Source organism: Palaemon carinicauda, chromosome 37 (genome assembly GCF_036898095.1).
Source record: "Palaemon carinicauda isolate YSFRI2023 chromosome 37, ASM3689809v2, whole genome shotgun sequence".
NCBI lineage: Eukaryota > Metazoa > Arthropoda > Malacostraca > Decapoda > Palaemonidae > Palaemon > Palaemon carinicauda.
Window position 1 is genome coordinate 53,112,099 of NC_090761.1, and position 14,486 is coordinate 53,126,584.

The following is a 14,486-nucleotide window of genomic DNA, read 5'->3' on the forward strand; positions in this document are numbered from 1 at the left end:
TTCTTTCATATAGGCCTATTTGATATCCCCACTACGATTCCTTATGTTTTGTGCCTTACGTCAGTAAGTATGTAAATAATAACAACAACATAAATTTTATGCTGTGTAGCAAGTATAACCTATTCTGTAAACCTGAAATTAAGCATAGTATTTTTTTATTTCCACCTCTACACTATTTTAACGAGACTAGCACGCGCTTCCCTTCAAGCCATCACTTTCGACAGAGGATAAGAAATAAGGAATCGTAGTGCGGATATCCCATATATGAAAGAAGGGATATCGGGGAAAATAGATAGATATTAGGTGAGGAACAGGAATGTGGGAAAATACTAAGCAAAATAATACGAAGAGAGACAATGCAAGATTATTTAAACTGAAAGGAATAGGCCGAACTATATCACGAAAGAAAAAAAAAAAAAACTGCGTCTGCGAGCCAGAAGGGATCGTTTTCCCGCCAGGCCGCTACAGGCTGTTCTTTTACCTCCCCATAAGTTTTCACAAATATCGGGTTTTATCAATTCCAAGTTTTTGGTAAATTCTGGTATTCAAAGAGTGTTTATAATAACATGTTTAACTTATGCAGAGTGTAATTTTTCCCAATTTGTGTTAAAATATGTGAAAAATTACAAAATTATAAAGCGTGCATCCGAAAACAAGCTGCTGTCGTTGACTTCGGCGGATTGTGTTATTAATTAAATTTAGACTTACCAAGACGATTCTTTATAATATATTTATTCTTTAATATTGTTTATTGACAAAACATATATATGATGGAGAAATATAGGTTAATAAATAAGTTTCGATTCACATTACTTGGTAATCATTTGAGAATAATGAAGGTGTTCGGACAAAAATACTTCCGACCAATCAGGTATCAGGAACCTTTCCGAGCTAAAAGGGCACCCCCGTGAGTCAGTGCAAATATGCACCGCTATAAAAAATAGAGTATAGTTGGAAAAGCAAGATGCTATAAGCCGAATGGCTCCAAGAGGTAAAATAGCCTAGTCAGGAAAGGAAATAAGGAAATAAATAAAATATATGAGAAGTAATGAACAATTGAAATCAAACATTTTAAGAATAACATAAAACAGATCTTTCATATACTGTATAAGATATAAACATAGACTTAAGTCAGACAGTTTGACATAAAAACATTTTCTGCAAGTTTGAACTTTTGAAGTTCTACTGATTCAACTGCCCGACTAGGAAATTCTTTCCACAACTCGGACATAGCTAGAATAAAACTTCCAGAATACTGTGTAGTATTGAGCTTCATGGAGAAGGCATGACTATTAGAATTAACTGCAAACCTAGTGTTACAAAAAAGATGGTACTGTCTCGGAAGATCTGAATGTAAAGGATGATCAGAATTATGAAAAATCTTATGCAACATGCATAACAAATTGAATGACTGTGCCAGAGATTGATATCTAGATCAGGAATACGAAATTTAATATACCGTAATTTCCTGTCCCATAAATAAAGATGAGAATCCGCAGCTGAAGAACAGACAGGAGAACAATAAATCGAAACGGGGTGGAATGAAAGAATTAAAACACTTCTTCAGGATACATTACCACCGAGCATCTGACAAGATTTTCTCCGTAAGCCAATTTTTTTTTGTGAAATTGAAGAAGAGAAGACCTAATGGATTTCTTCAAAGTAAATTTTCTGTCAATATATTTTAAGAGATATACAGCGTTCAGGAAAAATTACTTATACTGAGATCCGGATGTTGCAGAGCCACTTTCCTCGACCTACTTACAAGCATACTTGAGTTTTGTTAAGATTCAACTTCATGCCCCATAATATGCATGATGCATTAATTTTAGCTAGATCTCTCGTAAGGGATTCAGCAACCCCTGATCTACATTCAGAAGATGGAATTAAAGCAAAGAGAGGAGCATCATGTGCATATGCAATGAGCTTGTTTCCTAGTCCAAACCACATGTCATGTGTATATACAGTAGTATGAAAATTAATGGGCCAAGAACAGTGCCCTGGAGAACAAACAAAGGCCTCGTGATTAAAATCAAGGCCAATCATCAAGAACTTCCTGACCACAATCAATGGATGGGATTTCTGTACAGCATTGGAGATTGTAAGAAGTGCATCACATGCTCCAAGGACTTTTTACAAAAGCCAAATTGCAAACTAGGGAACATGATTACCTTCAGCAAACCTATTTAGACATCTTGCCAGATGATCAAAAACTTTAGAATAAGTTAAGGGTAATATGCCTAACTAAGATAAGGTGGGTCTGTTATGATGCATCTCAGTAATTCACTAGTTTTGTGATACGATCACTCTAGCTTCCCATTGTAGTCGTCCCCGTCTTGTACTTCGAGGGGATTATGTAGTTGTAACTACTAATTTCCAATAGAAATGAAAGTGATTAATTTAAAACATGCACTATTATTTAAACGTTATTTCAATGTCCCAAATCCAGATATGTTCTAATCTGTAAAATTACAGCTAGTTTAGCATATAATCCTATTCTATCCGACAACACTGAAATTACCAAACAGTTCTTTGCTCAAGGGGCTAATTACTGTAATGTACAGTAATTGTGCAGTGGCTACTTTCCTCTTGCTAAGGGTAGAAGAGACTACCTATGGTAAGCAGCTCTTCCAAGAGAACACTCCAAAATCAAACCATTGTTCTTGATCTTGGGTAGTGCCATAGCCTCTGTTCCATGGTCTTTCACTGTCTTGGGTTAGAGTTCTCTTGCTTGAGGGTACACTCGGGCACATTATTCTGTCTTATTTTTTCTTCCTCTTGTCCAGGCTAAATAGAAAGGCCATGGATGCCTGGTGGTTTATCAAGAGGTTGTCTTTTCCTCATCTGATTCTCTTTCCTTTCAAAACCCTCCTTACAGTCCTCCCTTCAGTTGAAGTGGCTATCCTGGAGGGTATTTAGCCTTGCATGGTGTATCGGCTCCTCCATGTTGACCAGTTTTTCCAACTTTTTTCTGTAGTCTATGGGTTTGATCAATCACTCATTTATATTTCTGTATATATTATTTTTGTTTTCCTTCTTGTTAATTTGGTTTTTAAATGATATATCTTTCTTATTACCATTAATTCTTATGCTCTCTGGAGACATAGAGCAAAATCAGGGACCAGTACATCCTAGATTTCGTCAATGTTTTCAACTGTATTGCAATATTCATGGTCTTCAAGAAAATATTCAAGATAACACAGTTGTGTCTAGTCAGTATCATATTCTTTTGTGCTCAGAAACTTTGGTTTCTAATATGAGGCACTCCTCTGAGCTCCTTATAACTGGCTTTAAGAACCCAATAATGTTGAAATACGATGCCATCCCTAGGGCCAGGGGAATGGCGGTGTATATTAGGACTGAATACCCTGCTTCTCATAAGTCCTGCTATGAATGTGGATGTCATGAGATTCAGGTAATAAAAGTTTGTGGCAGGCATAACAAATTCTATTTATGTTCGATCTACTGGAATCCAGACAAGGATGATTCTATCTTTGATTGTCATCTCACCATTATGGCTAAGATACAAGATGATGATAGAAAGGCCTCTTTTGTCTTTGTTGGTGATTCCAATGCTCACCATGAGGAGTGGTTAAATTCTGTTTCCCCCACCGATCGCCATGGCTTTAGACTTTGCATCTGAATCAGGCTGTGAGCAAATCATAAGTGAAGCTACTCACAGGTCTGGTAAGTGCTTCGACCTCGTATACACTGACTCCCATGGTGTTATAACAAGTAAGGTTGGTTCTCCAGTTGGGACATTGATCATGCCTTAATTAGTAGTGAGGACTGAGCAGCCTGTCCCTGATGTATCATACTCAAGTAAGATTAACATGAAATTTCAAGAAGACTTGATTGGGATTTTGCATGATCTTTTGTGCTTGAATTGGTCACAATTGTATAGTAGTGTTTATCCTGTTGTCCCTTTGAATGAGAATCTAGTCAAAATAATTGATAGGCATATCCGTTTTTGTGTGTTAAGGTACAGAGTGAAGGACAAACCATGGTTCAATGATGATTGTAGACATGCTTATTTGGAAAAGCAGGAGGAATATCATCTTTGGAAGGGTAGATCAGATCAGATTTGACCTCAAATAACTATACTCAGCTTAGAGCTTTTGCCCACAGAAAAGGAATACAATTTAACCATGAAAGAAACCCTTTCTGGTACATAAATGGTGGACTACCCTTAAATCTGCACTTTTTGGTGTAGATGCAACAGTTCCTCCTTTACTTACACCAGATGGCTCTGTCACTCACTGTCCAAAGCAAAAGGCAACCCTTTTGGCTGATGTGTTTGACAGTAAACAGAGTAATGAGAAACTCAAACTTCCTCATTCCTGTTTTCCCGAGGCTAAATTAACTAGTTTAGCTTTTCAATCTCGTAAAATTATAGCTCTCTTGATGGACCTTGATGCTTATGGAGGTTTAGACCCAAATGGTATTTTTCCTTTGTTTTTTATAAAGACTGCAGATTTCTTAGCTCCAAAGTTATTTGTTATTTTGCGCAAGACAGCAAGAGGAGGAGCTTTTAGCACTTGTTGTAGAACTGGTAATGTTACTCCACTATGTAAATGTGTTTTTGGTACCTCAAGTCCAACTGATTACCGCCCAATTTCCATAACTCCCACATCTAAAAAAAATTTTAACCTCTTTAGGCAGAACATCTTAATAGGTTTACTGAAGGTTATCATCTGTTCCCTAGTTTTCCATTTGGTTTTCATGAAGGCCTTTGAAGCATGTGATGTCCTTGTTACAATCTCCAATGCTGTATAGAAATCCCTTGATTGTGGTTAGGAAGTTAGTAAGATTGGCCTTGATTTTAGTGCCGCCTTTGACAGTGTTTATCATGAGGCCCTCGTTTCAAACTCAAACAGTTGGGAGTGGGTGGGTCGTCTCTTACCATCATTATTGAATAGATTGCAAAGAGTTGTTGTTGATGGGCACCATAGTGAGTATAGGAATGTGATATCTGGTGTTCCTCAGGGTAGTGTTCTTGGCCAATTACTTTTCATACTATAAACATATGACATAAGGTTTGGCTTAGGAAACAAGCTTGTTGCATATGTAGATGATGCTACTCTCTGCATCAATTATATCTCCTGAATGTAGATCTGGGGTTGCTGAATCCCTTAATAGAGAACTAGCTAAAATTAATGCATGGTGCAAATTATGGGGTATGAAGTTGAATCCTAACAAAACTCAAAGTATGATTGTAAGTAGGTCAAGGACCGTGGCTCCTCAACATCTGGATCTCAGCATTAATAATGTTTCTTTAACTTTGCATGACTTTTAAAATTTTAGGTGCGATTCTAAACAGCAAATTTACTTTTGAGAAACACATTAGGTCTGTTGTCTTCCTCAATTGCACAAAATATTGGCTTGTTGTCTTTAAAGATTTTTGGTGATGAGTCTGCTCTGAAGAAGCGTTTTAATGCTTTCATTCTACCTTGTTTCGAGTATTGTTCTCATGTCTGGTCTTCAGCTGCTGATTCTCATCTTAATTTGTTGGACAGGAACTTACGGTCTATTAAATTTCTTATTCCCAATCTAGATATTAATCTCTGGCAGTGTCGTTCAATTAGTTCATTATACATGTTGCATAATTTTTTTTATAATTTTGACCATCCTTTACATTAAGATCTTCCCGGACAGTTCCACCATGTTTGTAATACTAAGCATGCAGTTAATTCTAATAGTCAGGCGTTCTCCATCATGAGACTCAATACTACACAGAACTCTAGTTTTATTCCAGCTGTGACCAAGTTGTTGATGATCTTCCTAATCGGGTAGTTGAATCAGTAGAACTTCAAAATTTGAAACTTGCAGCAAATGGTGGAGTGGAAGCAGATGTACGTCAGAGAGTGAATGAAGGTTGCAAAGTGTTGGGGGCAGTTAAGGGAGTAGTAAAAATTAGAGGGTTGGGCAGGAATGTAAAGAGAGTTCTATATGAGAAAGTGATTGTACTAACTGTGATGTATGGATCGGAGTTGTGGGGAATGAAAGTGATGGAGAGACAGAAATTGAATGTGTTTGAGATGAAGTGTCTAAGGAGTATGGCTGGTGTTTCTCGAGTAGATAGGGTTAGGAACGAAGTGGTGAGGGTGAGAACGGGTGTAAGAAATGAGTTAGCAGCTAGAGTGGATATGAATGTGTTGAGGTGGTTTGGCCATGTTGAGAGAATGGAAAATGGCTCTCTGCTAAAGAAGGTGATGAATGCAAGAGTTGATGGGAGAAGTACAAGAGGAAGGCCAAGGTTTGGGTGGATGGATGGAGTGAAGGAAGCTCTGGGTGATAGGAGGATAGATGTGAGCGAGGCAAGAGAGCGTGCTAGAAATAGGAATGAATGGCGAGCGATTGTGACGCAGTTCCGGTAGGCCCTGCTGCTGCCTCCGATGCCTTAGATGACCGCGGAGGTAGCAGCAGTAGGGGATTCAGCATTATGAAGCTTCATCTGTGGTGGATAATGTGGGAGGGTGGGCTGTGACACCCTAGCAGTACCAGCTGAACTCGGTTGAGTCCCTTGTTAGGCTGGGAGGAACGTAGAGAGTAGAGGTCCCGTTTTTGTTTCTTTGTTGATGTCGGCTACCCCCCAAAATTGGGGGAAGGGCCTTGGTATATGTATGTACGTAATGTTGTTAATGTTTTTGAAATATTTTAATTGTTCATTAATTTTTATATAGTTTATTTATTTCTTTATTTCCTTTCCTCAATGCGCAATTTTCCCCTGTTGGAGCCCTTGGGCTTATAGCATCTTTCTTTTCCAACTAGCTAATAATAATAATAATAATAATAATAATAATAATAATAATAATAACAATAATAATAATAATACTTCACTTACTGAGCCCCCAGATGTCTAAATTCTGGTATTACCTTTTCTAAATTATTTATTTTACTGAAAAACAGAATTTTAATAAAATTTCTTATTTCTATACTACCCTGATGTTCATATTGCTCCTCGAGAAGTTTAGTTAAATTGACATTAAAAGTCAGCAGGAAAGACAACTTAGAAAGCAATAAACACTTACAGGTAGTTGTCGACTAACAACATATGGGGACCTAGAGACATGTCGTAACTTAATCTGGACGTTAGGTCTAACTTAAAAAAAGGGAAGTTCTGTAGATTCAGAAATATGCTTAGTCATATTTAATAAATTTTTCTTACTGTATATCATTATTTCATCTTCTTGTTTCATAGGATATCTTATGCTATATGAAAGTATCTTCCTATATTTATTGAAGGGAAAGAAAACGGGATTATTTTAAACTAAAAAAATCTACAGGTAAATGTTAATTAATCAAACCTTCTGGAGAAAGAGCAATATGAAAATCAGAGGAGGTTCACAGAAATGAATATAATTCATCATTAAAATATAAATAAAAACCTTTGCACAGTAGAAATACTCAAACCTATTTCAAGCAACACTACCAAAGTATTTTTATCCTTCACAAGAGGTTTCTGTATAAATCCTATTTTTGAGATAATGGAATTCATAAAAAATGGAAATAATGCTGTTAAATTATCTACTTCGTTATATAAATATACCATATACAATATTTGCCTTAACCAATGTGTATATATTCACCACCCATCGTTTATTTGTGAGCAACTTTACACAAAAATTACTATACTGATTTTAACCAAATGGTGGCTTTGTAACATTTTGGATAGTGTACATCAAAGTTCAAGTACACAGCAGTACTTTGAAAATAATTACAATGTTTAAGTATATGGCAAATATTTTGTTATTTTTCTTTTATAAATAATATGTACAAACTACTGAACCAATTTCTACAAAACTTTGTGGATATGTGGGGTAATGACTCGAGAACAAATCCATTAGATTTTGAAGAAAATACATTGAAATACAAGTACGCCGTGGGTTTAAAAGCAAAATAAGCCTACTTGGCATGCCCCTCTATTTTACTATGAGACAGAGAACATAGTTCATAATACTAAACTTAAATGTAAATGACAGTTTCAAATGCTGCACTTACTTTAATGAGGCCTTTCATGTAATTTTCATGTGTCTCTGGACAGGAAGCTCCACAGTATACACGGTCATACATACGGATGTCAGGTGGTAAGCATAGACAGTTACCTGTTGAAATATGTTTTTAACAATTTGTATACATTATACACATTTTCATAGTATTGAAAATAGAATAATGAAATTATTGTGATTTCTCTTAAGTACTCTTTGTAATAATGCTGCTACAACTCAAGCTTATAATACGTTTCAGTCAGTGGCATAAAAATTCATCCTTAATTATGCTAAATTATGTTACACTTCAGCCTTTTACCCATGATTCATCCATTTTTTTTTTTGTCCTGAAAGTGGGCAATGATAAAATTAAATTCAAATGAGTAACTAAATCATATTGGATATAAAAACAAAGTAAAAGAACAAATTACTTACACCTTTCTAATCCTGACACAGATTTAGCCTCGAGTGAAGCTCTTTGGTACAGTTTGGTAGGTAATCAGTAAACATACAATTAACTGCAAGTTAAGGAGACAACTGGGAACTTCAGAGTGTAGCAACAACACAGTACAATTCTTTTTTTTAATTTCCATCATAGAAAAAAGGGAGTTCCTTTTCTAGAGCAATGTAGATTATTCATAGAGTAATAATGTTACTTAATTGTGATAGTTATTTTTTGTCCCACAGGGATATTACTTTCTACATCATGGTATTGCCAGATGTTTCCTTAGCTTACAGTATCTTATATAGGCCTTCTGTAGGTAGAAGGTTGCACCAGCCACCCGTTGAGATACTACTGCTACAGAGTTATTGGGACTTTTGACTGGTCCGACAGTACTACATTGGATCCCTCTCTCTGGTGATGGCTCATATTTACTTTGTCTACGCATACAAAGAATAGTCTGGCCTATTCTTTCCACACTCTTTTCCGTCTTCATACACCTGACAACATTGAGAGTACAGTACCAAACAATTCTTCTTATAATTACTGTCAAAGGTTTTATCTTAATATCTCAATCACTATAATTGGTGGCCAGTTCTTTTTCTTCACACAACTATAGTCCAGTATTAGAAACAACATTTATGAAGGGATTTCAAATCCAATCATACTTTTCTGTGTTAAATGAAGAAAAATAATGATCAACGATTCTATTGAGCAGTGTCAGATGGGAGACCTCTATAGGGTTAATCTTTTTAATCCAATTAATATGCATCAAAGATAACACATTCAAATTATGTGAGCTTGTTTTATTTTTCCAAATAGGTTAACCAATTGATCAGTTGAAATGAGAATAACTTAGTTTCTACCTTACATGCTACTGTTTATATTTTTTAATTGACAATATTTCCACTGAGTAATCCAGATTGGACAAACTATTTGCAACGAGGATATTCACAGAATTTTTCCTGCTTTTCTTGGTAAAAAAAAATGCTTACCGAAATCTATACCCGTTTTTCGTATTTCCCGGTTTGACACAACAGTGTTTTGTGGCTCGCTTGAAATAATATCGTGGCAGTGGTTGAGAATTACTGCACTAGAGTATGAAGAAAATTACATGTTTAGTCTATCTATGTCGTTAATAAAAGTTTTAATTAAGTATTTGTCACATTATTTGCCTTCAAAAAAAAAAAAAAAATTATTTGAAATTCTATTCCTAGTCACTTTTTCATTACAGATCCATCAATAATCTAGCAATGGATAACCTGGAACCTCCTTTAATCTGGCAATGATATTAGGAAATGTATTTAAATTATCTAATTACAATAACATTTTTGACATTGACATCACTGAAGCTTTAAGAATGCCGGAATATTAATATTACATATGTAGCAATTGCTTTACTTTCCATTAAAAAAAATAAAAAATAAAATAACTTGATACATTAATTTCTTTTTATTCATCCACAATTCTCAAAGAATGTCTACTTGATACCAAAGTGAAAATAGCAAAAAGGTGAAGATACAACACAAAATGATTCACACTAAACTCATCGCAAACACAAACTATAGACCATCCACTTTCCAACTACTTGATAAGATTAATCTTTTGCACAACACTTAAATTAACTCTTAAACTTTTCTACACCTTTAGGAACCATGATGAATGATATATCAAGTCATAAAGAAGCAGCCTTGACTGATTGATTGATTGACTTAGTTTTCTGGCAGCCTGTCATCGAAGGTCATTGACGCCAAAACCAGCCTTGAAACACAACTATTCACAATGGCAATGTGACATTGACTACGCCACTAGCACCACCCACAAGATCGTGGATGCTTACTGAAACATCGGTAGTGTTCCACTCTGCCCACGATTTTCAAATTTCAAACAAGCCTTCATTACTTTAGATTATGTCATTTTCAACAGTAATGTTTCAACAAAGTCTGTTTTATGGAGTATGTTGAAGCCAAGAAACTTGAAGTTAATAACTAAAGAGAGAGCTACAGATTTCTAAATATTACACTGAAATCCTTTCACACTTATAACCATAGAATATTGAGGAGAAAACATGTTAACAAAGAGATAAAATGGGAAAATCAAAGGCAATAGAACAGCTAAAATAAAGGCTAGTTGATAAAAATGGCTTAGAAGAGTACATTTTTTTCATTATATAACTAAGCTACATAGTGAATGGAAAGTTGTACTTGCAGAAGATACTGGAAACTTTTATGGCAACTGAAAATAAAACTGCATCGGATACTCTTTCTTTTGACAAATTTTCTTACTTTAACAGCCTGTTTAAGTACAAAATGCAAAATCTAAGGATAAATAGTAGTCTGTAAAGACCAGACACAGGAGACTAAACGCATGATTCAAGAGCTAAGGCTAATTACCTTAACATATATGGCCATGGGGTCATTTTGAGTACTAAAGTAACAATCCTCTTAGAAAAAGAGTGGGAACAATTTCTAAACTGCACTGTATAATGGGCCCATTTCTGGGAGAATAATTTCCTCATCAATTTTATGACAAGGATTTCACATTCAAATAGTACATCATGCTCAGTGCCAAAAATTACAAGTGTACTTATCCTTTTATTGATCAAAACCTTTAGGTCACAAGTTCCCTGAAGGGACTTCTGTTATTAAAATTATAATGGATTACTTTTAATGCATGAAGGATAAAAAATAAAATTGATGAATAAAAATTAAACATTAATTCAACAAAACATTCTACCTTTCAAAAATGAAGGCCAATAAAATAAGTAGCTATACAAACATTCCATATGCCTTATTACTATATCTACCACCAAAATCTACCAACTCCTTTATCCCAATCAATAAAGTATTCCTACCTTGCACAAATTGTGGAGTACAAAAGGAAAATGCATCCAATGCTGCTGTCTTTTTCAAATCCTCCAATCGATCAAGTCCATAAGCAAGAACGTCAGCATGAAGTTCTACACCATGATTTATTCCATACGGACCTATAAATATCAAAATATAAAAATTACCCCATTAAATACTTTTTAATAAAATATCTTCTTGAATAAACACATTAAACATTATTTACACATCTTAATAAAAAAAAAATTCTTAGTTTCACCTGTGTTTTGTATGTTAAACAACCTGAATTTGTTATGTAAGTGAAACAATATACTGTATGACTATTTGGCAGGGATTAAAAAAAAAAAAGTTAATCATACTGTAGTTTGTTTCATCCCAACCCAATTATCCTTGGTATGCCTCAAATGTTATCAATGTGAGAAGCTAAGAATTTGAATGTCCCTGTGTGTTCTATAAGCACGACAGACTAGGAATTTTTGCTTTATCCAAAGCAAACTTATTCTCTATTTTAGAAGAACCAGAAACTTGCATTACAATTCACAATTCTTGGCTTCCCTAGTATGAGTTCCTACTTTCTAAATTGTATTTACATATTACTCTGTTATATATATTGAATTATGCTTCCTTACTACTTAATTTCAAAATCATTTTAGTGGATACTGTACATTTTCAGCTAACTGAATTAATTCCACAGGAGAGAGAGAAACAAATCAAATGAAATTATATTGATGGGTGTGCAAGTCGTTCAACTTTGTACATGGACCTCTTGGGTTACCTTTGCAGACCCCAGGTTGGGAATCACTGTTGTAAGGATATTATATTGGTCCTACATTGACAGTAGTCAATGTAGGACCAATATAAAGTAATGGGTTCTATATACAAACCATCCTTGTAAGAAGGATCGTGGAGATATTTCTATATCATTAAATCAGGATGGAAGAGTGCTCACTGAAGAAGTTACCTGCATCTAAAGTCTGATCTAGCAAAATAACAGGATGAATGCTGAACCCAAAGAAAGGAGAAGCAAGAGAGGAAAGCAGGGTTAGACACACTACCTGTTATCATAATCCAACGTTGCGACCGTTATCTTAGACGACATGCTTCTTGTCCCATTAGGAGCTAGGTACGCTACACAACCTGCTAAGCACCTAGCATAAGGTCTAGTGAAAAATGTCCAAAGACTGGGTATACTTGCACAGATAGTGGGTTGTAAAGGTTGCTGAGCATTCTCAGACTCCAGCCTACAATACTTGTGCTACTGACAAGTTCTTCTTAAAAGCTAGCATCAAGCCAATTCTTTCAACTTCATGGGCTCATACTGAAATTGAATCATCAGGATTTTCTGCTGCTTGGGGATATGCCTTCTTGATAGTTTCACAAAGCCAGAAGGAAAAGGTGTTCCTTTAAAGCTTTCTAATCCTACCTGCACTAATACAGTAAAGAAATTTTGGACCTGCAGTCTGAAAGGTTAGGTTCTCTTAAAGTAGCAAGTAAGCACCTTCATTATGACAAAGAAGCAAGTAATCCAGACTATGATATTTTGAAGGGAAGAGATGGAGAAAGACTCAAACATGTTGTCCTTGACAGCAGAGTTCTGGGTTTGTGGCAGATGGGGGAGATTCCAGCCTGGTACCCCCAAGGGTTTGTAGCAATTTGTGTATTGCAGGGATGCCCTACAGGCCTAGGAAGGTAAGAGAATCCTTCAGGCCATTTCCCTTGCGTTCTCTGGAATTTCAGACGGCTCACTAAGAGAATAGCAAAAAATCACAGACTACTACGGAAGCCTCTACCTCAGCTTCTCTCGTAGGTTGCCCAAGAGTAATGTCACAATCATCATCATCAACCTAGAGGAGGGAGACGGAATGGTCAGAAGTTAGATTACCTGAAGGAGAAAGAAGAGGGCCAACAAACTTCCTTGATTTCAAGGATGAATTGGACTGTGAGTGATCCCATTTTGACTTCCTCTTCCTTTTCTTCCTGTACTCCAACCACTGCACTGATGGCCAATTTCTATACTGATTACAAGGGGAGGAAGGAAGAACAGTCATGATCCTTGCAAGGGGCACACAGGATGGGGATCCACATGAATCATACTCATGAATGTGATAGACTTTCATCCAAGAACTTCAAAGTAAGACTACATGTCCACTCGTGGTCTCTCCATTAAAAAAAAAAGAGGAAAAAAAAAAACTCCCTCTGAAAAGACAGTTAAACACAAGAATGGACATCGAGAGCATGTTTGTACTCCCCGGCAGCCTCGCCACAAGCCAGTAACTATACACACACCTCGTTAGAATTTTAACAGCTGAGTTCCAGCCAACTTTGAACCATACTCCTATATAAGGACGAGGTTTTGTATACATGTAGGAACAAAAATTCTTTCTACCCATACATACCTATAAAGTAATAAAAAATATGGCCTCTTAATACATGAAAATTTTCCACTATCACCTGAGAAACAATAGACAAAAAAGGAAACTACAATGATGGTTGGCATAGCTATTGGAAAAGCAACACATAAGTTAAATATAAGCTGGGAAGAAAGGGAAAGAAAAATAATACTAATATAATAAACTCATGGCAAATGGAAAAATAACGAATTTGGAAATAATTTGTATTTTCCCTAACATATAAACCTGGAGCTATTTATAATAGGGTATTACTTTTGGCGCAGATGAAAGACGAGCCATGATAATTTTAGTGAGGGATAACTACCCCATCCGCTAGTTAGCGGGTGGGGGGTGGGGTAGACTGGCTAACCCGCTCACTCACACCTCTCGGCTGAGTAACCACTTTGCTCTATGGCAGGAGTTCTCGGGGGACAGGGTAGCGGGCCAATCTGTATAAATAGCTCAGGTTTGTATGTTAGGAAAAATACAAATTATTTCCAAATTTGTTATTTGTTCCGACACAGATACAAACCTTCGCTATTTATAATAGGTGACTTACTCTTAGGAGGGAGGAAGTCCTCACCAACTGGCCTTGGTCATGACCCGGGGTCCTCTCTTATTTTGATCTGTGATCGAAAGTAGAAGGGACCCTACCCTCGCTAAAATCAAGTGCCGATATGAGGTAATGCACTGATAGCGGCCTGCAGAAGCTTGTGTGTGAGTGGAACTAACAGTGTGGCTTGTCTTTAACATAGGAACTCGAGTACAGAACCTAATGATCTTAAAGACTTACCCAATACCCTCCCTCTAAAAGGTATTG

General features: G+C 36.1%; 1 protein-coding gene across 1 annotated transcript in view; it reads right to left on the minus strand.

Annotated features, from left to right (window-relative positions):
• Positions 1-14,486, minus strand: part of LOC137629675 (protein-L-isoaspartate O-methyltransferase domain-containing protein 1-like) — a 74,515-nt gene that overhangs the window by 16,470 nt on the left and 43,559 nt on the right. Inside the window, exons 4-5 of the mRNA XM_068361230.1 lie at positions 11,285-11,416; positions 8,002-8,105 (exon numbers count right to left, since the gene is read on the minus strand). Coding sequence (XP_068217331.1) covers positions 8,002-8,105; positions 11,285-11,416 — 236 coding nt within the window. The remainder of the gene's footprint in view (positions 1-8,001; positions 8,106-11,284; positions 11,417-14,486) is intronic.